Source organism: Saccostrea cucullata, unplaced genomic scaffold, assembly GCF_032062105.1.
Source record: "Saccostrea cucullata isolate Sc308-1 unplaced genomic scaffold, CSIRO_AGI_Scuc_v1 ctg95, whole genome shotgun sequence".
Lineage (NCBI taxonomy): Eukaryota > Metazoa > Mollusca > Bivalvia > Ostreida > Ostreidae > Saccostrea > Saccostrea cuccullata.
In genome coordinates, this window is record NW_026928013.1 from 139,813 (window position 1) to 166,603 (window position 26,791).

The window sequence follows — 26,791 nt, forward strand, 5'->3', positions numbered from 1 at the left end:
GAGCCTGCTCATTTGGTAGGCATACTGGTTATAGAAGAACAATGGATAGGTTAATAAATCAATGATTTTACATTTGTTTGTGAAGACCTGTTTAATTCTTAGCACTCATACAAAGAATACAAAATTTGGTTAACTCCCTAAGGAGTTTATTGACAGGAATCATCAACCCTCTTAAGCCTCACAGTTTCACACAACATTTGTTTGTAGGAGAGGCCCATGTTATCGAACTTTTCAAGTCCTCAGTTAACAGAAATATTGTTGACTTTTGGTTTAACTTTCATCAAAGATTTCAATATGGCTTCTTCCACAAGTTTATATGACCTTCACATTCAAGTATTGTTGTATTGATTTCAAAGAAAAGGTTCATTTCTACAAATGTCAAGGACATTAGGTCAGGATAGAAAATTATACTAGTACATGGACACTTACAAGAACCATTTTAAGTTGTAATAAAATTCACAGAATCTTTGTCTTTTAAGACAAAAATTTTATTTCATTAGCAATCCTATACCAAAATGCATTCATCAGAGAAAAAGACCCACTAATACTATAAATTTTCAAAGTATTTCTACTGAAAATACTGATTGTGCTATCTTTCAAATTTAGCTTGGCAAGTCTATATACTGGTATCATCTTTACAGTTCCATTGAGTCAATATTGTACTAAAAAATTGGACTAAATATCTGGATTGATTGTGGTATGTTTTTTTTCTTTTTCGTGTCACAGGTTAATACCATAGGCACTGTTTCCCCTTGGCTTGGGGACACATTCTTAGACCTTGTCCATTTTTCTACGACAACAATAGAATCAAGGGGATTTACAGATAAGATCAATATATTCCTGTATAAAACTTTAAAACAAGTCAGAAAGTCAGCCTTTGAGGGCTCTTGAAGGAGATTTAACATGGTAGGATGGAATTAAGGAACCTGAAGAAAGAAATGTGTTTCCATTTGATGGCACTGTAGAATTGCCTGTGGCTTGTATCCCACCTCTGATGTTTTAGAGGTCTAGTGTGTTTGCTCTGCTCCCTTATTTCTATTGTTTCGATGGACTTTTGAGCCTATCTCCATATTTCAATGTACAAATTTCTGGTTCTTCTGTACTCTAACTACACTATAACAAATAGAAATTCTTTACATTCACTTGAATTAAAATTTTTTTTTTCTATCAAAGAACTCTTGAAGTCAGTTCTAACATCAAGTGAAAATGACCACTTGAGATTTGGATATAAAGGGGAACCAAACCCTTTTCTTCAAGTTCACCACATGATTTTCAGACAAAATAGTAGAACCTCCAAATACAAAGGCATTTTGTATGATTTCTATTATCAATACTGAATCAAAATTGATATGACGGACCAGTCTACTTTTAATTGCATAAATTTTTTCCAAAAGAAATTCGATTTCCTTAGACCTATTGCAATTGATCAAGTACATGCACTTGTATGGCTCCAAAGGCAAATACTCCTTTTCAATTCCTCAAATCTTGATTCCCTGATTATAAACCCTCAAGATGCATGAAATAATTCAAACATCAAGTAATTTATATTTTCCCCATAAAGCTTTCAGCCTTGTGCATAACATATTAAGAAACTGGCAGATTTTCCAATTTTTAGAGATTTCTGTCAACAGTTTATGTTAGATTCCCCACTCCGAAGGTGCAGTGGAAACCTTGTGCAAACATTGTGGCCTGTCAAATTGAAACTTTTCAGATATTCTTTGGTCTCAATTTAGTAAACTTTCAAAAGTTGTGTAAGTAAATTGAGTTATTCAGCTTGTCATCTTGACTGTTTATGAAGACAGAGTGCATTCTCTCCTACATTTGGCCTCTTCTGTTAGTATCCAACTGTGTTGGTTTATTCCAATAAAAGAACATCTTCAAGTAAGAAAATATTAGATTTGGCTCTTCAAAAACCTATCTGTATGCAATATTGGCCATAAATAAAAAGAAAAGTAACACCATTTTCCAAACCTGCAATGTTTATGCAATATATTAACTCGTGCATTTTGAAATTTTATATATAAGGACTTAATTTTGGCCATTAAAATAACTTCATTGATATTACCTACATAACTATTTGTGCTCACTTTTGCCCTCATCGCAAGTAGGCAATTTTCAGACAAGGTGAATTTGAAAAAAAATAGCATTTATAACTCGATAACAAATCTGTTCTTGGCATATTTTTAAAATCTAAAACTGGCTGCATTTCATTTCCGGAATTTTTAGTAATTATCAACTTTTCATTTCCGACATTTTCTAGTTTTCATTTCCGACATTTTTTTGTTTTCATTTCCGACATTTTTCAGATATTACCTAAAGTAACAGATGTGAAGACTTTACCTATGAGAAATTTAAAGGAATTTATATAATAAATAAATCATTGGAAATCTGAGTTTTTGTAAATTTATCAATGAAACGACTGTGGAAATGGAAAAAGTAGGCAACTACATAAATTAAAGTTTGAGAGATTTTTTCAATGTTTACTGAATTACTCTGCGCAGATGTAAAGCAGTAAAAATAAATAGTGTAATAAATGCTTATCAACCGGAGTAAAAACTGAATATCAAGTGTCTTGGATATAAGTTTGGTGCTGTCACTGGCATTTATTTTGTATGTTCATTAAACTCTTTAACCTAGACTTAGTGCTACATGTATGTACATATGTATATAATAAATAAGTTTATAAAAGAAAAATATTTTTAATCAATATTTTGCAATAAATACTTTTAAAATTTCATTTTCGCTGACTAGTAAAACATTAAATTGTCGCACAGGTAAATTCCGGAAATGAAAACAAAATTATGTCGGAAATGAAAACAAAAAATGTCGGAAATGAAATAAAAAAATGTCGGAAATGCTATGCAGATTTCCGGAAATGAAATGCAGCGTCTAAAACTATACCTTCACAATTCTTTTCTCAAGACACCAAGCTAAAAGTCCAGTTTGAAATGAATTCAAAACCTTACATTTTGACGTTAATTTTTTTCTGACAATTTAATCCAAACTTGGCAAATTAGTTATCAGAAGGTCAAAAGAATTGGGACTATTTCTGGTGGCTATAGGGTCCAAAACAAATTCACCTGAATGATAAAACCACCATAGAAATTGTTATCAATCTCGCAGTAATTATCACCAAATCCTGCTTCAATACTTCAATATCGTTGTGGAATGCAGGTCTGGTAGATTAAAGCAAAGTCCCCCTAAAACGTTTTACACAAGAGGCAAACTGCAAATAAATTCAAATTTACACCTGCAGGTCCCCAGGAGATATATTCCTACATAATGACTTGATGCCATTTGTTATGCATTTCACTACAATTAATACCTATCCATTTAAATAGGGTTTCTTGATCAAAGATGAAGTCAATTCCTAAACCAGTGGGATTCCAATTTGCAAGACAAGTGACTCAGCTGCACCATAATTCTACCTCTGAAAGGCTTTGTTGGAAAATATTTTAAAGCAAGCAAAGAATAATCCTGAATTTGGCACTGTGCATTTTCTGCAATCAATCATGCACCTTGGATATTGGAAATTGCTCTCAATTTTTTCTGCCAATATTCCAATTTCAAAACAAAAATCAACTAAAAATCTTTGGATGACACTGACACTAAATGAAATCTATTGAATTCTTTCAAATGAAACCCAAAAGTTGGGTGACCTGTTCCGAGTAATCTATATTTATCTATTTACCAATGTTATAAATGACAATTCTATCCCATATAAATCTTTCAGCAAAACCAGAAAAGACACTTTTAGAAAATAAATGTGTTTTAGTGTAAGCATTAAGAACAAAAGTCCAAAATGTTTCCCGGTTTCTCTGAGAGAACTTAAGAGATAAATATCCTCACTTGTGCCCCCAAATCAACAGATGACAAAAATCTTGAAGGTTGCCTCCATACATTAACGCTTACTAGCTTATCAAAATTGTATAAAACTGCAGAAAATTTAGTTAATGGCATTACATGTTTATACCATGGGGCAGAAATTGTTTGAACCTCATGACCACTCCATGTGGGTGTCCCAACTAAGATATATACTAAAGACATGATTCTATGGAATTAAAACTCCACTTCAAAATTTGGGGGAAAAACTGCAAAATCATTACACAATCCCATTGTAAGAAGAAAACTATGGGTGCTGAAGGAATGTGCTATCGAAAGCTTGTCAAACCTGACTCCTCAAAATCTACCCCCTTTTTACCGACTTGACATATTTTGAAAATGGAATGCTTTGCAAACTTAGCGATTGGCAGATAGAACAATATTCTGAAGGGGAAAATAAAATAAATAACTGAAATGAACATGCTACTTAAAATTGCATCTGAACTATTTTATTGCAGACTGTTACAAAATTAAGATTTTTAAAATATCTTCTGTAATTTCATATTCGTCACAGTTATTTTTGAATCATAAAAACTAAAACCTATATACAGGGTACTCAAACATGGAAATGCAATTTGAAAAATTGATCAACTATTCATTAGAGCTTATTATTTTAAATTAAAATCTCCACATCAATATTTTCCTTTACTATGTAGAACTATACTGCAAATTAACACGTCTGATTTACAAGGCTGAATGTACGCCTCGTATACTTAAATTGATTTAAATTTTAACTCAGTACTTATAGCCAGAAAACAAAACTAAATCTTCTACATGAATAAATCCTTTAATTTGAACACTACAAGGTTCTACTTAATAAATAACCAGAAGTCTCTGTCGAGACTGAAGCTCTACTGGTTTGTACTTATAGCAAAAGAAGAGAAAAGTACTTAGGCAGTTGGGAATTGAAACTTTTCAACAGCAATTAATAGAAAAATGATCCTTGATTAAGTCTCTTTATGTTTTAGTGTAGTCTACTTGCATGCCACATTACATTATAATCAGACTAAAACTGTATTTGGAGTAGCATTTTGAGAGTATTAAACAGAAATTTCTATTTTTAGTAACCGTGGCAACACCGTTCATTGAAGTGAAAAACTATACACAGAATTATGTACCTTAGTGTAGTCTACTTGTGTGCCAAGTTATATTGAAATCAGACCAAAACTGTAGGAGGTGTAGCATTTTGAAATAATTTCACAGAAATTTCTATTTTTAGTAACCACGGCAACACCGTTCACTGAAATCAAAAACCGATATACAGAATTATGTATCTTAGTGTAGTCTACTTGTGAGCCATGTTACATTGAAATCAGACCAAAACTGTAGGAGGAGTAGCATTTTGAAAGAATTTCACAGAAATTTCTATTTTAGAACCACGTCAACACAGTTCATCGAAATCAAAAACTGATAGAGAGATTTATGTACCTTAGTGTGTTCTACTTGTGTGTCAAGTTATATTGAAATCAGACCAAAACTGTAGGAGGAGTAGCATTTTGAAAGAATTTCACAGAAATTTCTATTTTTAGTAACCACGGCAACACCGTTCATCTTGAATAAAATGAAATCAAAAACCGATATACAGAATTATGTACCTTAGTGTAGTCTACTTGTGTGCCAAGTTATATTGAAATCAGACCAAAACTGTAGGAGAAGTAGCATTTTGAAAGAATTTCACAGAAATTTCTATTTTTAGTAACCACGGCAACACCGTTCATGGAAATCAAAAACCGATACACAGAATTATGTATCTTAGTGTAGTCTACTTGTGTGCCAAGTTATATTGAAATCAGACCAAAACTGTAGGAGGAGTAGCATTTTGAAAAATTGTTTACAGACGGACAGACAGACAGACGGACGGACGGACGACGGACGCATTACTATCGCAGAAGCTCTTCTGGTCTGTGACCAGTAGAGCTAAAAAATGAGCCCAATTTGGTGACAGTGCAAAAATCCAATTTAGAGCATAATACGGTATAATCCCTATTAACCGCCCCTACCCCTATTAGCGCCCCCCTGGGTCTTTTTCAATTGTCAGGAAATAAGGGCCCCCTTTACAGTGATCGAAATCATCCAGAATCGTATCAAAAGTCCGCCATAATGAAGAAAGTGAAAATGAAAGTTTGTTATTAGGTAACTCATACATAAAATATTCTTGAAAGTTAAAGTTTTATGAACGACCTAATCATGTATTTCTGAAAGTGAAAGTTATACACACAAGTACAAAATCTGTTCTCCGTGTCTATTCCCTATTTTCCAAGTGGGAAAATGAGTCATATAGCATAATTTTGGTGGATTATTGTAATTTAAAGGAAGGTTAGACAATTTTTAGTGGTTTTCTGTTATTTGTTAATTTTTCCAAAAGATTTCTTGAGGTTAAAATATGACATTCAAAATTTTGGCAAGAATATCAAAATAACCGCCCCCTTCCCGCAATTTTCTAAGCGCCCGGGGCGGTTAATAGGGATTATACGGTAGTTTGATACAGAGAAATATTAAACCTTCAGGGTTCAATATACAGCATAAAATAATTATGTTATAGCACATTACTGACTCAATTTTTTCACATTATAAAAATTACTAATCCTCCATTTTTTATTTTTTGGGATTGGAAGGGGGAGGGGGGGGGGGCTGTTAACTATTACACATCTTGAATAAAATGCTCATTGGAAGGGGGTTCAAATTGTGTTAGTCACAAAATGAACCCTATCCTAAAAATATTAGCACCTAAGTTTAAACCTAAGGTTTGGAAAGGGCAAAACAACACTTTTAAAAAGGTGGCTGAACTTCCAAATTTGTAGTCGATAATCACAATCACAATACAGAGTATCAGCATGTTTAAGATTCAGTGACCAGCTTTGTCCTTGCTATGCCTTGGGTTAACCATTAAAGAAAACAGCCTAATTAGGTGAAAATGCAGTCCCACACCGAATCAAATCCTATTTAGCAGATAATCTAACTATCACACAGTCTTATTATAATCAGAACTGATCATCATCAATTTAGACTCATAACGTATAATGTATATCCTGACATAATGGCTTCGTAGAACTGTCAGTGTGTACGTCAGAAGCCAATATACTCAGGCAAAGAAAATCACAGAAGGGACAGAGATGGGGTCTGTTGCCTTGGAATGGGGGAAGGGGGGGTTAAATCTTGATTTGCTACCATCTTGTTAAATGAACAGTGTATCTATGGACTGCATGATCTATCAGATATCAGAAAAAAAATATACAGATATAATCACTATGATAATTCATTCATGAACTTACCGAAATCTAGATCTTTCAGCGTCTTCTTTAACTTTCTGCCGATCTGAGAGCTGGTGTCTGATGCTGCTGAGTCCGTGGAGCCCACTTCCCACTTTCTCTCCCTCTCTGTTTCATTTGAATGCGTAGCTCTGACTGGGTATGGCTCGTGCTGGTAAGAGTTACGGGCCCTTGGGACGGTCACACTGACATGGGCTAAATGATTCTGATTGGACGAATTTACTGGCCTACCCCACCTAACATCATTGTACGAGGATAAATCGTTATTTAAAAACCTAATGTCTGTCTCTCTTATTGCTCTAGAGTCCGTTAAAGTATCCTGATTAATATCCGAAGGATCACGATCCAAAGAACCTAAATCATTGGTCACTCCTGTTGCCCCGATTAAGTCGCCATACATTTCACCTGGATTTTCTGAATACATGGGCCCGGTGTCTCTTGGCTGTTCGCTGGCTTTATATTTCCGATCCCGTCCTCCATTAGCCATGGTTTCTGGGCCAGACTTTCCCGGCTTTCCGTGGGTGGTCCCTTTGCCGTCATTTTTCTCCGTCCGACTCCTGGCACCGATCCCATCCATCTCCTGGTATCTGTCTTCTGAAAAAAAGAAATTTCAATGCCTTTCAGATGGAGATGTTTAAAGGACTGTGAAAAAAGCATTCCTTCATTTAAAAGCAAACTATAACATATAAAAAAGAATCTTTACCATAGACTTTAAAAAAGGCAAACCATGTATACACTTTTTAATGCCTTTTTCAATAATGTTTACAGGTTTCAAATATCTATTTTATTTTATCACTTCATATGATATATATCTGCTCGATGAAGCAGGTGACTGCAGCTAATGATCAGATGTGTTAATGGAGATTCCACATATATATCTGACATATGTAACGATGCAGCAAGGACATAAGTTAAACTCCGACAATACCCTTGAACAATCCAATATGGACCATACAGTTCTAAATTATTACTCCTGAACAATCAAATTTGGACTGTTTCTAAATTATTGTTCAAAGTGTTGAACACACTTGAAAATATCTACCCATGCTTACAACAAATAAAACAACTTTTGTGAGAAAGTTCCATAAATCGTCTCCTCTGAGACATTGAAAATGTGATTTCCTTGATAACGTAACAGATGCATTTAATCTCGGAGAAAAGCCATATTTCTGCATTAAGTCAATCTCTATATCTGTCTGAGAATGGGATCATTCATTTCCGATTAATGATTGCCTTGCACAACCCTGCAATTTGCATGTCCTTGGTCTATTAGCTGCAAGGTTGTTTAATTCCTGCACATATCGGGGTAAATGGCTGTTGATAATGATTCACGATCACAAAAAATTATAACACAATAGGAAGTCTGAGCATCCAGACATGAAATCAAATAGATGATTCTTCCTTTCTTCTCCCATTACACCACTTAACCATCCAGTTAATTATATAATACCTTAGATAAGCAATAGATCCTTGTTTGTGATGTCACCTTTCAAACTCCAAGAAAAAAGCCTGTCCCTCCATCTTTACTTTAAACTGGAATTCACTTCATATACATGCAATTAGATGCATTTAGGCACATTTCATTTTTTCAATCAATAATTTTAATTTTTCTGAATTGGCTGTTCAAGTTCATGGATGGCAAGGCAGAATCGTGCCTTCCAAGGACTTGATCCACCGTTCATATTTCTGTGGACAATCGGTAACAAACCTAATATGTCTTTTGATTTTTTAGGACCAATGGAGGACAAGGTAAAGTGTAACCTTCCATGGACTTAATCTAGTGATTGCAGCGTTGCACAAAAAGGGACAAGTGTAAACTTAGTGGTTTCTTTTAAAAGTGAACATAATGCTATCAAAAATTTTTTGTCTGTATTGGATGGCATAATATTGTTAAATCAGCCATGATGCCATCCAAATTTTCCTTCAAAAATAGTCATGAAAAATTAATAATTTATCTAAGTATGTGCAACGGTTGTAAAGAAAATGAACGGACACTGCAAATAATGAAATTTTTCTAAGTCCAAGGGGCATAACAAAAAAGCAAGCACAGTACCCAAAAATCCCATTAATAAAAATACAGTGAAAACTGACTAATCCGAAACCTGTGCAATCCATCACACTGTGAATTCTGACATTAAACTTTATCATTTTTTTACTATTTTCAATATTTTTTTTTACAGTGTAACCAGACACCCAGTCTGACACAAAATTCGTCTTCTACTGGATGTCGCATTAAACAGGTTTCACTGTAATACCCATAAACCCTACTGTTATTTAAAACTATAATTCTTCCTCTTACCTATTCTAACAACTTTCCTGCTGCTGTGGTAAGGTTTATTTCTTGCATTTGAAGTCCAGCCATATCTGTCAACAAATGCCTGCAAAGACATAAAAAACAGTAATTCATTATAAATTTCATAGAAAGCAGGAAAAATTATCACTCAGTATACAGCAGAGTTATAGACAACATCAAGACATTGGGGGATAAATAGCAAAGTATCTCCAGTGAATCAGTGAGAGTAAAACCAATGACAAACTCCACACAGAAGACAAAATACTGCACATCTTGTAATGAAATGAACTTTACGTCAAATAAAATGAACTTGTGAGGAACAAAGTTTAGTTTTTTTTTAACCAAGGTTATCTTGTAAAAAATGGGCAATATACCATTTCATTTTCAAATACGATGTCCTTAACTTCAATCATTATTGGGTCATATTTGATGCATTAAATTTAATATTTCATTGTAAATACACATAGTAGAGTCAAGCTACCTAAACCTGATGAATTTTTTGCATGTTGCTGTTTGGTCTTACAAATATTGTTTTGCAGTTCATTATCCAGTTCTCTATAATATCAATATCTTTTATGTAGCCTCTATCCAAGGCTTTCATTTAAAAATAAAGTTATTCAGGTATTGTTTTACCCACTAAACTAACTCAAACAAGAATTCAATAAATGAATAAATAAATGCACATTTTTAAATGATCTAAAAAACAAACTGACTGCACTATGCAAGCAGTTCCTACATTTCAATGGATTGTGTGATCATTCACACAATGTAACGGACCACATTCCTGGATAAACCCATCTCTACAGTGGATGGATGGGACTGATACACTGTTTCAAGTTCAACAAAAGGGAAAAGGAGAGATGAGAGATTCCACACCGGACTTATTGATCAGTCTGAGCAGACGCCTGACGATAAAATGTATCAGCATCTTCTACCACGCTTTTAAAGCAGATCATCCAGTTTTGGTTGACATTTGTGGCTGCAAGCTTGGATCAGCTTACACCATAGTCCCTAATCTAATCTGTCATCGATATCTTCTAATTATCTATGGTAAGGAAAATGGGTGTTTCTGAAATCCCAATTAAAGGCAGTGCCTTGAGCAAACCATAGGTATACATTGATCTTACAACTATCAAGTAGGGGGAGCTGAAATCAGGAAAACCAATCTATGGAATTTTTTTTATTTGCTTCAAAGGCAGGTTAAGGAAAAATCTAATATCACTCTTCATGACACAGATCAACCTTACTGTTGCTCCACAAAGAAATAATTATGTCATTCCAGCAAAACAGCTGGGGGAGAAATTAAGAGGATGAAACTTTAGAAGTTAATATCATTCTATCTGTCGCAAAAACATTGATTTAAATACTACGTATCAATAATCACGAAAGTAAATGATTAGGAATGTGTAAAAGTTTTTCAGAACAATTTCTTTGCAGCTAGAGCTTTAAACAAAATACCACTGAACAAATATAATCATTGCTCTTTTTACATTCAGATATTTTGGGGGGATTGAATTCAGTGGTATCCTAGACCTTTAACAAAAGTCAACAATAAGACACCACAAAAACATATTTAGTCAAGACTTTTGCCACACTTCTACAGTTTGCATTCATTTAGTATTACCCGGTATATCTTTTCATTCACCTCTGTCATTTGGTCAAACTTTTTTTCTGCATTTAATAGGCAAAAAAAAAATCTCCTACTGATTTTTTGCAAATACATCAGTCAGTAGATTTAAATACACCACAGAATATAAAGTAAGCCTGCACATAAATTAACCTAAGGAATCCCAGAGATCAGAAAAAATCCACCAGAGCTAAGCACCTAGAAATAGAGTCTTCAATATCCATGCAACGACTTTGGCAATTTTTACTATTTTACTGAAATGGTAAAGCAAGTGGCTCAGTTCTTGAGATCTTGCACAAAACCTGTCAGAATTCATTTAACTTACTCCAATCTTTACTGATCCTATCCTAATCTCTGCTATCTTGACATTACCAAATCTTAGCATGGGTAACTAAATGCTATGCAGAATTGTATAATTTGAAAATTTAACCGAAACCTCCAATTTGTAATCACATTTTCCCATTTTCAAAAAGAGATCTAGGTAATGAAATGTATATAACAAATGTAGCAAATGTAGCCCTTACTTGAGGTCAATCCATATGTTTATTGACTTCACAGAAAAAACATATCAACCTCATAATTCTTGCTTGGTGGAGATGTTTTTTTTTCTTTGAAGTCAATAGATTGACCTAGATAAAGGGCTATACACCATATAAGTAGAATTTTTAGCAAGGATTTAATTTTTGCATTATTAGCAAGGGTGCTGACATCGCTAAAATTGAATATCGCTAAAAATTAATTGCGTATTATTTGTAATAGCTACTTTAGTAAGCATTTTAAAATTGCTAAAATTACTTCTCGCTAAAAAATAAAATAACAGATTTTGGGTAGAAATCGCTAAATTTGCGTCTCGCTAAAATTTCCACTTATACGGTATTTGTAAATTATTTTCAGCGAAAATGCATTAGGAAACTTTAACTTAATTGTTTTGGCATGAATATTACAAATTAATAATAAAAATTCATATGTGAATATGTATAATTAGTAGTTTTTTCATGTTTATACTGACAATTTTTTTAAATTAAGGTTTACGTACAGCTCTTCCTGCCTCTGTTGCATCATAAGTTACATTCAGATCGGTCCGTGGTGAATAATCGGTGATGCTGGTTTCGTAGATTTCATTCAGAACAGTTCGATGCTCACTCTCCCCTAGTCTGTGTTCGATCTTCCTTAACTGAAACGAAAAAAAAATTAAAATAATTCTCTAATTCACAGAACAGTTTGTAAAATATTCATATTTTGTTAACTTAATTCCATGCTCATCAATAATTTGTATCAGATGCAGGATTGGAATTACTGTTTTTCGGGGTTTCAGCGAATGAAAATTTCACTGCATTTCCTTAGGGAGTTCCTAGAACCCTGACTATTGAGAATTTTTCAGGTTGACATTTTTCTTGCTGTCAAATATTTATATTGTTTGCCTCAAAACATGTACAATTGTTCAACTGCATTGTTACATCAGATATTTTATCTTCATTTGATGCTAATTAACAGAAAACATTTAGCAAAGGAATCAAATGACGTAAATTTCAGCCAGATGGAATAAATATTCATCTCTTCAAGACTAACTGAACCATGCAGATGGAAGAAATATTCATCTCTTCAAAACTTACTGAACAATGCTTAACAATAATTAATGCAATTATTACATGTACACTAACAGTGCATCTCTGACTGAAGGAAAACTCTCTCTCTCTCTCTCTCTCTCTCTCTGATGCCTAAATATTAGCTTCTAAGTTTAATTTATGAGCAAAATGTAATTAGGAACAATATTTCTTATTTTGGTGTTGTTGTTTCTCTCTCTCTCCAAATGGAAAATGTCTTTTTATCTCTTATTGTCCAATAATTTCTAATACTTAAAGAGAGATCAACAGGTCTAAACAATGCATTTGCTGAGTTGCATCTGTAATTGATGTAATAAAAAAATTGAAGAAAAAAAACATCATTTTAGTTTCTACCAAGCATAAGATCTTTGAGAAATTATCTACGATTCAAAAAATCAGTTTTGGTGTAATGCTGCATAACTTTGCTTAAAATTCCTTGCTCATGCAGTTCTCATTAATAATTCATATCAAACAATAGCTTTAAGAGATTAAACATGTTCAAACACTGGACCTAATAGAATCTTTCAAGTTCAATCAAGGTTAAACTACCTTGACCTTCAAAATTTTGTCATTGTTAATGTCAGCCAACCTTAGAATAGAAACAAATACTACTCTAGTTCTAATACAGGCACATGTACTTGGAGATACGTAATTATGTTTTGATTCAAATCCAGCTACAGAACTCAGATACATGCGTAATTCACGGGCATGGGAGGTCAACATTACCGCTACATCGCTAAAAATTTCAACTCATTACCGCTACATTTTTTCAAATTTTTGACCGATCATTACCGCTACATTTTTTTGGCCGAAAACAACTCATTACTGCTACATATTGAACAAGCCAGGTAATATGGTACAGAATATGATTTCCAATCAACAGAATTCACTCACTATATAGTAGAGTACAATTTCGATTTGAATTCCAATCAGAAGAATGTGAAGATTGTGGGTTTTATCTACGAGCAGTGCTTTATTTTTAAAAATTTATGAAATAAAATAGATTTTTAAAATAAAAGAAAATAAAACAACCTGCTCAAAGTCCTATTTTTACCTCCCAGAGCAGAGGAAACCAGACTTATATACTTGTATAATATGTTGTACTTTACACATATAAGCGGCTGGCTCAAACGAAGTAGCCAAAATCTCATTGTAAATGGCTACCGGAAGGGCAATGTAGGGCGGTAATGCAATACCCACTTTTTATTTTTTAAAAATACTAAAATCGGCAATGCGGCTATATGTGAGAACCAAGCGGTAATGTAACGAAAGAGGCAAACGGTAATGTAAACTTTTATATGTAGCGGTAATGTAACGTTTTTTGTAGCGGTAATGATTATGTAGCAGTAATGAACATTTCGAAAATGTAGCGGTAATGATTTGCACCCACGGGCATTACTGAGCAATGTTTGAAGTTAACTATATTGCACACAAATTAATTTTCAATTTTGGTGAAACTTCTCTTTTTTTTTAAACTTATCATTTTTTTAAACCTGATTTCAATCAAAAATAGAAATAAAAACAACAGCTGAATATCTCATTCTCAAATAAAAGTGCAATGAAGAAAAAAAAGATTCTGAACTTTGGCCAAGAACACCTGATATTATGGGACTTTAAAGTCAAAGATTATGCAAGAAGGGCCATATTTAAGCCTGTTGGTCTTGACTTTTAAACATGTGACCTTGTTAATTTTAAAAGAACAATGGGCTAAACAAAAAGTTAAAACTTTCTAGTATTTGTCTCACTGACTTTATACCTTACTGAAAGGAAAGAAATATGAACTGAGAAACCAAATCTACTTCCAAGTTGTTAATGAATGATTAACTTCAGCAATACATTGTACTGCTAAATAGATTGAGATAAAAAAACAATAACCCCCCCCCTTTTTCTCCTCGCAACTTTGCCTAAAAAACTTGTAAAATTGGATCTTCAAATATACTGCTTAAATGGGTTTAAAATTATTTCATTTTACACATTTGTAAATGCAAGTACATGTACTAAATAATAAATCCATGACGTGTTATCAAGAAATTGATGTTTTGATCAAATGGGCTTCTTTTTCATTGACAATAATTTGAATGTGAATTTGAATGTGACTGAATAACAATTAAACTTATTGGCTAACTGATATTTTAATGTCTAACCATCAATATACAGGTAGTTTTAATAGATCTATATAATCTTAAAACAAATTTAAAATTTCATTACCTTATATATATTATGTTTACGTAAACCAATATAAATTCTATTCTCTTGAAATTTTTAATATTCTTGTTTATTTTTTTACATTCGCTCTGAACTAAATGCATTTTCTACATGCAATAAATATCCCTTGCCGTCCTTATTAAAATTCCTCAACAGTGAAAGTATGGAAAGTAATTCCTAGCATGGGGTGTTATACGGAGATATTTTTGTCTATTCTATTAATTTGTTCCCTTTCAGTAGAAGCATATGAGATTTTAATGGAAGCCAATAAAACCACACAATACTTATTTGTCTGTGCCCTGCATACAACAAAATTTCTGGGTGCCAGGTCTTTTGAAAGTAAGTGTCCCCACTGTGAAAAGCAGTTCTGCTTTCTCCATATTTAATTTATATTTAACCCTTTGATATTTACCAAATATATTTGAGATCAATTATCTATGTAAAGGAACTATGAGTTTTCCATTCAGCTCATGCAAAAACACTTCTGCGCAGAATTAATATCAGGCTCATTATATGTAAGTAAATGTTCTTTTAGTAAGAAATGATTTCCTTTTAATAAAGGTGTTTCTAATCATGTAGATCAGCATTTCTATAAAGCTATTTATCTAATTCCATGAGACTTCTCTTAATTTCATACATACATATATACACAAATCTCACTTTCTCTCACTCCTTCAAATGAGTACCTGCTTACCAAGTGAGAACCTCTTTACAAACTGAAAGGAGTCTAATCAAGAATGTTTGGGGGCCAGACACCTTTTGCTGAGGCTACGCAATCTAACCACACCTCTACAGTTCTGCTTGGTTCAAGATCCATGCACCTTTCCTCAAGGTTAAGCAATCTTACCCCACCTCAGTATTTTCAATCAAGTGTATGGTGACATTCTGTCACCCTTTCCTCCAGGCTAAGCAGTCCCAATTCCACCTCAATATTTCCAATCAAGTGTATGGTGGACAACTTGACAAGTATCCCTCAAGGTTCAGGAAACCAACCCCACCTAAGCAGCTCCAATCAAGAGTATTGGGGGAATTCTAACACCTTGCAAACCAACCCCATTCCAAATATGCTCAGAATCAATGTCTTCTAAATTGCAATCACTTTTTGTTGACCAGGAAGTCAATCTTTTCTTAAATAAGTATTTTTAAAATTTCTCTTGAATCCTGTACATTGATCTTTAACCTAAAACGATGGGCCAATGAAGTGCAAAACATAATAACTATGCCAATCATTTATTTGCAAACAAAAATTTCATTGCCATTTGTCAGTTTCAAATTTACCTGCAATTATTTATCTTCAAAAGTGAGGAAACATACTTTTACCTAACATAAGATCAAATAAATGAATGGTTTGTGTTGAGAAATATTCATATTACGTAAATCAAAGCCGTGAAACTTTTATTTCTCATACTGGATTGCATGGGAGGCATTCAGGATTCATGCTCTCTTTAGATTTATTCAAGGTATATTTAAGGTTTGGGATACATTCTCATTCAAAATGCACCCAAAGTACTACGGCTACTTGTTAAACTTTGAAGCCTAGACATTTTTTCTGAAATTTAGTGAACAATAGCCTCCATGTATAACATGAATCCCCTGGAGTCCAAGACGTTTAATCAGCAGAATTCTGTTCATGTCTTGCAGTCAAACTGCACTTTACCTTCTAAATACTGCTTAATCTGTTTGATATGCTCTAGAATATTAATATAAGTCATTACAACCTTTTTAGCCTGTCAAATAAACCAAAATAAAAGGGTAATGGGGTGCATGAAAGAGAATCTTTAAACTCTTGGTTTCTTCTATTTACCAAGATGCAGTTGGAAAAACAAAATCCATGTATAACAAAATTTTCTCATTTCTCTTTTAATGCCTAGATTTTTAATTTATATGCAAAGTCTTGATATACAATCTATGTCTATAGGTATACCTATTCAATTTATCATCAATAAATGTTCATAAATGCAAGGTGTGTGCGTTTGTAATGCAATGAAGGTGTCACTCGCAGACAGGTAAAAACAATTACGACCCAGTTGCTACGAGTCAAAAGAACACAACGACATTATAATGTACTATAAATCTCTAATAAAGCTTGCCTTTGAGGTAATAATTTCCCTATTAACTTCTCAAAGATCTACAAGTATTAAATAAATTCCTGCGTGGCATTTTCCCTTTTTCTCGTTGCACCCTCCATAGATGTTTGAAAAATGTCAACAAATAAAGTACCTTACAACACAAATAATGCTTGTTATTAAAATAAAGCCAGTAGGGAGTATATTACTTGGTGTGATTTATTTTAACTTCCCAAGTTATCGGCAAACACGAGAGCAATTTATGAAGTTTTGCGCAGCTGAGGGTACAAGCAATCATGCTGTTGTCAAAAAGACTGACAGCACTGATAAAGGTTGGATCGCAAATTGCAAAAAACAAGAATAGACAAAGTACAACAGATACAACTTTATAAATTTCCTTTTCTATACATGTAGGATTTAAGTATCTTTAGGAGCTGATCATGCTGATTGGCAACAATATGTGGAAAACATGTGCAAGAACACTGAGCTTGTTTGTAATATATACATACATGAAAAATCACAATATTGTTAAAGACTTAATTCATATTTGGATGTCTCTTTATGAGCGAAAAATTCCGAATGGGATATTAAATAACACAAAATCAATCCAACTGCAGATACCAGAAATACACTCTCTTTGTCCTGTCTATCTACTAACTTAAGCTTATCCTGCACTTCAGGTCTAAAAACAGTTTCCTCTAAATCTATGACAGGGCAAGAAAAATAAAGACTGATTAAATTTCTAAAGAGATCAGAATTGTGGGTGACAAATTCACTTTCTAATTGTCGGACAAAGTTTTGTAATCTTCTAGCAAGTGAAATCTGCAAAAGGAATGCCCCAGCACCTAAGGTCCAATACCACCCTTTGGGTGATTTGCTGGAAAGTCTTGATCAAAAATTCAATGTTTGCCAAGAACACTGATAAAATAGCAGTAGTGGAATCAAATATTGATCTTCTTGGTCTATATTCTTGTTTTAATGCCAATTTCCCTTTTTCCATTCATTACCTGAGTAAATACTAGCTGATTGTCATCAAATGGCGATGAAACATTAAAGCGAGTTTGGCGGAGCTGCCATTTGATACATGTATTTGCTCTAACAGACTTGCCACTTAACATCTATCCAAAGTGATGTCACGGATTGTGTCAAAAACAACACAATGTACCAATATCTGATATTTAATGAAAAATTATCAATTGAAATTGTTTTTAACTGAATGCACCATTGCATAAAGTTTAACGACCAAACCCTTCACCACTTAATGTACAGATAATGTACTCAAACAAATATGAACTTTTATCTAAAAAATTTGGACCAATAGTTTTTCTCTTTGTCAATGACTGTTCTGTATATTCTATGCATATCTTGTGTTCAAGAAGCGAAGGCATGCAATATGTACATCACAAGGGACACATCTATTTTAAAAATGAAAGTTTTATATATAATGGTTTTAACCTGAAAGAATAGATTCATAAATTTTGAATTGTAGGTAGAACTTTTTTAATTTCCCTTTTTAAGTAGTAATAAGGAAACATGAAAGTGATATCATTGGTTATTATCTGATGTTTAGACCAATGCAATGCAGTCTGATGAAGACTTTTGTAAATAAGGGAAATGCTGCAATTCATAGGAGAAATAGTTAAATGCTACTGAGCCAATGGTTCTGTGCTGCACCATTGTTGTTCACAGATAGAATTCCTTTGAAATTTGGTTGGACTTTGCAAACATCGATCTAGGTATAATGGGACTCGTCTTCTGAACTTATTATACCAATCATCACTTATACATCATTATTAATTAATAGTGAACACACATCATAAATGCATTGATGTTTACAGCAAAGTGATTTTCATTCCCTTTCTCTTTAGAATACATTGTAAACTTAATGGATATAACAAATTACGCTTAACGAGGCCCAATCTAGTTGAAAATTACGAAAACGGAATGATAAAATTTTTTAATTCTTGGAAATATACTTGTATGTTTTATGCTTAGAAAAATTAGAATGAAATTTTGTTACCTTGCCTTTATTGTAGTGAAATGCGGGCACTGTCAAGATATGGACCATTTTTCGTGTTTTTATACACAATTACATACTAAAACTATTCAATAAACAAAGAAATTTACTTAAAAAAAAAATATGATGAAATTCTTTGTTTTTCACATATATCATGAATTTTCACTTATAAAAAATGAAAAGAAAATTGGAGGTAGCCTTTATTGCAGTGAAAAGGGGGCATGTCAAAACACAAAATTTGGATTTATTCTATCCAACTTCGTATTTTATGGGTCGCAATGGGTTTACATACAAACGATTACAATAATGTATTAGTTTCTAAAAAAATAAATAATTCTTACATTATGAAATAATTTTCTCGCCATGCTTTATTTTTCTTTTAACACGCGACGTTGTTCTACATGGAAAAAAGGGGTAGAGGGAGGAGGGGGGGGGGGGGGGGGGGGTTAATGCGACAAAATTGCAATTTTTACTAATATCATGTAATATATAGAAAAATAAAATATTTCGGCGGTTCAATTTAAATGGTTTATAGACTTATTTTACTTTTTAAAACTGAAGATAATCCATGCATATTTAAGTCCGCAATAAAATGAGTGTGTATAAACACTTCAACATGTTCAAAGAGAACGAGTAAAATCGTTTACTTTTAGTTGCAGTGTTTGTTTTTTTAAACTCACAAATTGAAATAAAACAGGATAAAATTAATGAATCTGTACCAAAAAATTAATCCCTCAAAATTAATTAGGTTCCAAAGTTGTTTTATTAATTTAAATATTAAAAAAAAAATAATAGAAATGCCAAATTTCAATGCATAGTCTATAGAGCTACCAGGTAAGCAAGATCAGCGAAACATTTTAGCGCAATTTGACGTCATTATAATTGTGACGTTATTGTGTTCAATTGTGACGGCAGTCAAGGGTATCGTGACGTGCCTGAGTCGACGCTGCGTTAAAACATATGCACAGATTAAGTAGATCGGGCCTCGTTAAAATGACCCAAAATCATCCATCCCTGGTATTCTTTATAACTATTAGCATAGGGCAAAGGGAGGGGGAAGAGAGATGGGGGCTGTTTTAGTCTTACCTCTGTTTTGACTTTGTGGATGTTGCTCCAGGCTCGATTGAAATCTACAAAAAAGCAGGAAGTTTAATCAGTTTAACACCTAAGACAAATAAAAACTTCACAGAAACAAAAATTCAATTCAAATAAACTACTGTGCAATAATTTACATATGGACACTCATAAAAGCACAATATCTACCCAATATGCACTTACTGAAGGGTCAAATTTACCCAACAGAGATAGGTAACAATGGGGAGGAAACCAAAAACAAACATTAATGTAGAAGATCAAATGTTTGAAAGGGGAAAAAAACTAGTAAAATAAAACACTATTCATGGCTTGAAAGAGCAGTTCTTCAAAACTGGCAGACTTTGTTTGATTTTGCTGGCTGGGGCATCTAAATCAATGGGGGAAATGTATGCTTTATGCATGCTTTAGTGCAAATAATTCTACTCTATTGTACTTTCTGAGATATGTGTTTTAAATTTTGAAATATCCTAAGTGAAAAAATATTTTCACAGCAAGGGCAGAAGTCAAATTAATTAATAATGGGTGAATTAGATGTAAATATCATAACAGTCCTCTGCTGAAAGCATCAAAAGCTTAATTATTTTTGAAGATATCAACAGTTTTGAAAAATCATGTTTCCAAACTCAAAGACAATTGTTAAATATTTTCTAGAAAATTAGTAAAGTTTTCAACCTGTATTTTGTTTTTATATTTCATTAATTAATGCATTTCTATCTACACTTTAGAAAGACACAGGTGCAAACATCTGGAGGAAGTTGAACCATGTGAACTGATATTCATGCATTTACCAACAGAATTTTAATCTCTATGCAATATTTAATGCTAAGAATTAAAGCGATTTTGTCTCTAATCCCTTTTATACTAACAGTACTAAATAAGCCACAGCCATGCAAATAATATGCATTTGTTTATTTTATCTATATTTGAACAAGATTCCTAATACTTTTAGAGGAGCCAAGTCAAAAGCTAAATTTGAGCCTTAGTTTTTACGTTTGGTAACTTTTTTCATAAGCATGTTTTAAGAGTTATTTTTTATAATTGTAGATTCCTTACTTTATGCAGGCACCTAATATATGAAACAACTCGTGGACGTCGAATGGATAGAATATGAACATGTCAATTGCGATTGGACTGTTGGTCTAAATATTTTACATCCATTTAAGCTATAAAAATACATAAGTGAGTTATTTTATTCCATGAGTGATACTTCCGAAGAATTAACACAATAATAAATTCCTTGTGTATATTCAGGAATCTACAGTGTCATTTTGAATTGTTACTATTCTTGTCCCCAAAATATCACATATTTTGGTCCTCCTATTGTTTGGGGTGACAACATACCCTACGAACACCATTCACACAGGGCAATTAGCCTCACCATTTAAAACGCTGAATTTTAAAAGTCAAATGGATCAAAACAACTTTTCCCTGTCTTCGCTGGCCTAAATCCCCTCATTTTCAGGTCTTTCACATCTGCCATTTTAGCCTGAACCGCTCTACAGAGCAGAAGAGGGATTTTCAGAGTGTTGTGTTCCAATAATCACTTTATAACCTCTATTAATCCTTTACGTAGACTTTGAATTTGACAAGTGTTCAAAATTTACATTTTTTTTTGTAAACTTGTTGCAGTAAACATTTGTGTACAAGAAATTTGCAAATGAATTCTTTGACATAGATAAACTGCAAAAATTGTCATTATGCTTTCTATTTTTTGGTTTTATGACTTAAATCAAATTTGTTTTTTATGACTTGGTATATTTTTGAGAAATGTCATCCTCATTTTCAAGCTGGTACACAATTTTTTTAAACCAACACCTAGTGCATTTCAGAGGAATTTTTAACTTGCACTTAATAAGCTAAAACTCTTAAGAACTTAATGCATTTTTAAAATTTACATGCAATATAATTCTTATTGCATGTTCTTTAAAATTACAACATTAACACCATTACATTATCCTTAAAATCAAATAACAGTGTTAATGCATTTCATGGTAGCAAGCAGAACATTAATTGCCATATAGAAACCCAAAATTTAAATTTTTATGCAAATCAGTTTGTAACAGAAAATCATTTCACTGAATACACTAAAAATGAAAGTGAAAATTACATATTATCAACATGCAAACTGAATTTTTTCAAAAGCATGTTGTAAAGACTTTGCCACAAAATCAATGGACACTGTCAATTTTTCCTAATTCATATTCAAAGTCCCCTCTTGCACAGCTAAATAATAATTACAATGGAACATGACAATCATTCATCTTTCATAAATATATTGATCAGGTCTGTATTTAATTGACATAACAAAATATCTACCGCCAGGGAATATACGTAGTAAGCTTGTCCCACTTAGAGCTGGGCCATATTTCAGAGACACACTTTCATTTTATGGTCCTAGTAACATTCCCAAGAGATAAATCCTAAACATGTTCAACATGTTGACTTTATGGCCATACCTGTCCAGCGTAATTACAACTGGACTAATTTTAGAGACAGGGGATTAAAAATGTTGTCACTTTCATTCATTAAAGAAATCAGCAGCCTTAACTGGACTTTATCTAGCCCCAGTTTGGTGGATTTAATTAACTTTTGCCTCCATAAATCTAGGTGTACCATAAAGGTGTACCTATCTAGTTTATGGCCATAATCATTTCTGGATCATACTCCCATACATCAAAACACGAACCCAGCTCCCACAAGCCCTGTGATCAACCTCAAAACCTCTTATTTATTAAAAAAAAAATCATTGATTTAAACTATACGTTAAAAAAATCATTGATTTAAATTAATGCCTATCGTCTTTCATGCACTTTTTAATAGGTTTTTTTCTTTGCAGTATACTTGTACCATGCCTTCTAAAATATACACAATGTTGTACCATTCTGAGCTAAACAAATACTCATTATAAATAGAATTGTGTATTTGGCATAGAAAAAATAAAATGACAATACCTTATACAGTGGACAATACACTGTTCTAATCCTTTAATCGATGGAGAACACAAAATTCATTTAATTCTGTTATCAATTGATCACACACACACACCAAAAAATAAATCCTTCCGATTCATAAAAACAAAAAAGGGAATGAAAAATATAATTTCAAGGATCCATTTTTCACAAGCACTAAAATTTAGAATCCCACCAGAACCACAGTGCAATAGCACAGAGCCTCGGCCAATGTCAATTCATTTCTGTCCAACTCTCAAAGCCTGATCCAATAATGTTATATACCGGTACTTATAAAATTGCCAATACCTTATCTCTGCTTGTCTGGGCAGGCTTCAAAACTATTGGATATTTTTCAAAGCAAACACTACCCTTTACATTTAAAAATTTTTGGGCTACCTTTAAATATATATACACATGTACTTATGTTTGTAATAGTCTGTTTGGAGTTAATGCCATGCCAGGGGTGAACTTCAATAAGCGGGCTGTAAAGAGACTGGAGAGTCTAATCATGGGGAACGGACCTTATTAATTTACTCATGGCTTAATCAAATTCTGTTCAAAGGCACTGAATGGAAGTCTAAAATGATAGAATGCCAATATCAGATGCAGGGTGTAAATGACTGATCACATGCCTATCACATGGTTCCTCTAACACAGCGCAGCTCATTTGCATATAATTTTGGCATGAAATTTTAATTCTGCGATTTGTAGTAATGATGAATATATAAAATTTAAATGAAATTTAAACCTGATAATTGATTAATTTTTTTCTGAAAACTCATGTAATAAAATGATTTTCACACCCCAGCTGTTGATATTTCCTCTAGAAGATGAAATGAAAATAGTTGCGTAAAAAGTCCTCCATGCATTAAATTCACTCTCTGGTGATCTATACGAGATCCCGATTGTTTACACACAGGCTTCTGTGATTACTTGTAGATCTCAATTGTCAGTGGTGACTGGGTAATAAAAATGAAATCAGGTTGAAAAATGACTAAGTGAAATTTGGACAGCTCAAATGTACCCCAGTACTTCTAAAGTTTTTCTGCTGTGACTCCAAGTCTCTTCTCAAAATCACCCTAAATGCACCACCTCCCTCTTTTTTTCAGTCCAGAAAGTTGACAGAGAAGTTTCACTTTGCTTTTTTGTTCTAATGCAACCATGTTTACTTCATCTTCTTGGACTTGCACTTTCATTTTTTTCATTGTTAAAAGGTCTGATTTTCAACAAGTTCTCAGAAAGTTTAAAGCATTTGCATTCCTGGTCTGCATCATATAATCTAAAGCTGGATTAAAACATTTTATCTGTACAAAGTTTATAGTCAAGAAAATGTCAATTTATTTTAATTATACATTTTACTAGAACTTTTTTTTTTATTTGAAGATATTTCTAGACTGAAGATCTAGTCAAGCATACTTTAGCATCTAGTCTAAAATAACATCAAATCCTAGTTTACAATTCTTGTCATATGCTGGAAGTATTGTACAGCGTTGACATTTATCATTAAGACATAAAACTGTATTTTTTTTAATGCTGTGATTTTTTCACCCTTAGCTCAACCTTTCATATAAAGCTAGTCTATAAGCAGGCCTGGAGAATATGTGATATAATGATTTTGAATTTTTTACTGGCACAATAGGCCAGGGTTTATGAGGGGAGAAGGATATCAGAAGCACTTGGCCAGTAGTTAATGTCGATAAAAAAAAACACCAAAGGATTTTCTAGGATACTGTAAACCAACTTTTATTCGCGACGAGTTTATTTCGCGATTTACCGTGTGTAAACTAGTTTGCGACGATTAATTTTCGCGATCAAGTCGTTTTTTGGAACTGTTTAAATAGAAAAAGAGACTTTTCGCGGCGAGAAATATTCGCGATGACGAGGCTCTCGCGAACCTCGCGAAAATTTCTCGCACGCGAATAAAAGTTGGTTTACAGTATTGGTTGGGAACAATAAGATTATGCTATAGCAGAGAACAAGGAGATGTTTGAAATGCATGAGGATCATGAGCTCAGTCATGGTCAACATATTAGATGATCGGGCATATAAGGTCCTCGAGATATTGGCTGGGATTTATTGATGCGTGACCTTTGACCTCTTGATCCAAAAATCAATAGAGGTCATCCACTTGCCATAGCTTTCCTGAGCATAAACTTTGATGCTTGTTGTTTATGAGCAAAATGTTCTCAAGATGTTGGAACCCGTAGATGCAGAGTAATGTTGGTAACTTTTTTCAAGAAGAATGGGGAAGAAAAATCATTAAAAATCACAGGCTTTGAGCTCCTTACTTAGAAGAACACTTAAAAATAAGAACTACTTAAGTCTGCAAATAAAATACAATCAAATATAGGCAATAAGTTCCATCAGACAAAGCAAGTTCTTTGGTGCACAAAAGGCATCAAATGAATATTCACTGTGATGCAATCTAGTTAATGAGGGGGTTTGAAAATAATTATCCTGTTAATTATACATTATATTACAAAAAACACCTGAAGAGGAAACTTGAGTCTACACCTCCTATCTTTCTCTTTTGATCTCAAATGGACAAGTTTGATTTAAAATAAATTGAACATTGCAAACAAAAGGGTGTCAAGTCAAGACAAAATGAAGGGCAAAGAATTCACATTAGCGGCCATATTTGATTAAAATTTATTCAAAAAAGGTCTTCATATTCATTTCAAGGTAAATTGATGACTGGATGAAAGATAAATTTTATGCTTCTTTTATCTAGAAATTTCAAGCATGAAAGAAATCAAACATGTCAATCATTTACGAATTTTTGATCCCAGGAATTTATAAAAATTATTCTAGTGTTATGGATAAAAAAACCTTGAAAATATACAAAACTCGAAGATATCTGTATTTAACTTTACAAAGGTTGTAAACACTTGGAAATGGTCCAAAATCTTGCAATACATTGCCAAACGATTAAAGACGTCATACTGGTACCCAACAAAACTCCTTTTTTTATCAAAAGGAAAACTTCATAAAAGGAAATAAGATTTTTACAGCTCATCTGGCATTGTGTTCACTTCTGAGGGGAGGAAGAAAAATCAGGTTTTACTGTCCAACTCTGCCGAGCTATATATCAATATCCTCAGGAGATATGAACATTATCTTATGTTAAAGCATTTCAATGAGAGAGAAACTCCGCATTTACCTTGTTTTGTAAGGGTCGCAATTGGTAAATGGTATTAGCCCTGCTAAGGAAAATAATCTATCTAAGTGCTGCTTTTTACACTTTGAAAAGAATCTTTACAAATATGATATATAAATATTTCTCCATTTGATAAATTTGTTTAAAATCATGCCAAGTGCATTTTACTTTTGCCATATTCGTAATAAGGGACATTAATAAATGTAAGTTGGCAGATCTTCGATTTAAATTATTTGAATTCCGGATTTCTTCATTCATAAATCAATAAAACATATCGGCACAGAAAAATATGATTACTTGAAAGAATGTTTTAAAGTGTGTAAAGACCGACACATTAAGACTTTATAGGCTCTTAGCAGATATGGGACAAGCACCTGTATTAGAATCTCATAAATCAAGGCTTTGTTTTACAAATAAATTCATATTGACATTTTCTTTTAACATATTGCTTATCTGCTGAAATGCAGTATTGACGAGTCAGGACCAATCAATACATTCTTTAGAACTTTTACCCAGCTGGACGGAACAAAGATGAGTTTTTCACCTCAATTTAAATGTCCAAGGTGGAGAAATTTTAAATGTACATTCTATAGATGTGGGATTTTAATAATTTTACATCATTGTA

The 26,791-nt window shown here is 33.0% G+C and overlaps 1 protein-coding gene across 1 annotated transcript in view; it reads right to left on the minus strand.

The window, feature by feature from the left end:
* Window positions 1-26,791, minus strand: part of LOC134276167 (centrosome-associated protein 350-like) — a 67,720-nt gene that overhangs the window by 37,570 nt on the left and 3,359 nt on the right. The window contains exons 3-6 of the mRNA XM_062758438.1: window positions 20,050-20,093; window positions 12,108-12,245; window positions 9,451-9,529; window positions 7,155-7,745 (exon numbers count right to left, since the gene is read on the minus strand). Of these exons, the coding sequence (XP_062614422.1) occupies window positions 7,155-7,745; window positions 9,451-9,529; window positions 12,108-12,245; window positions 20,050-20,093 (852 nt within the window). The remainder of the gene's footprint in view (window positions 1-7,154; window positions 7,746-9,450; window positions 9,530-12,107; window positions 12,246-20,049; window positions 20,094-26,791) is intronic.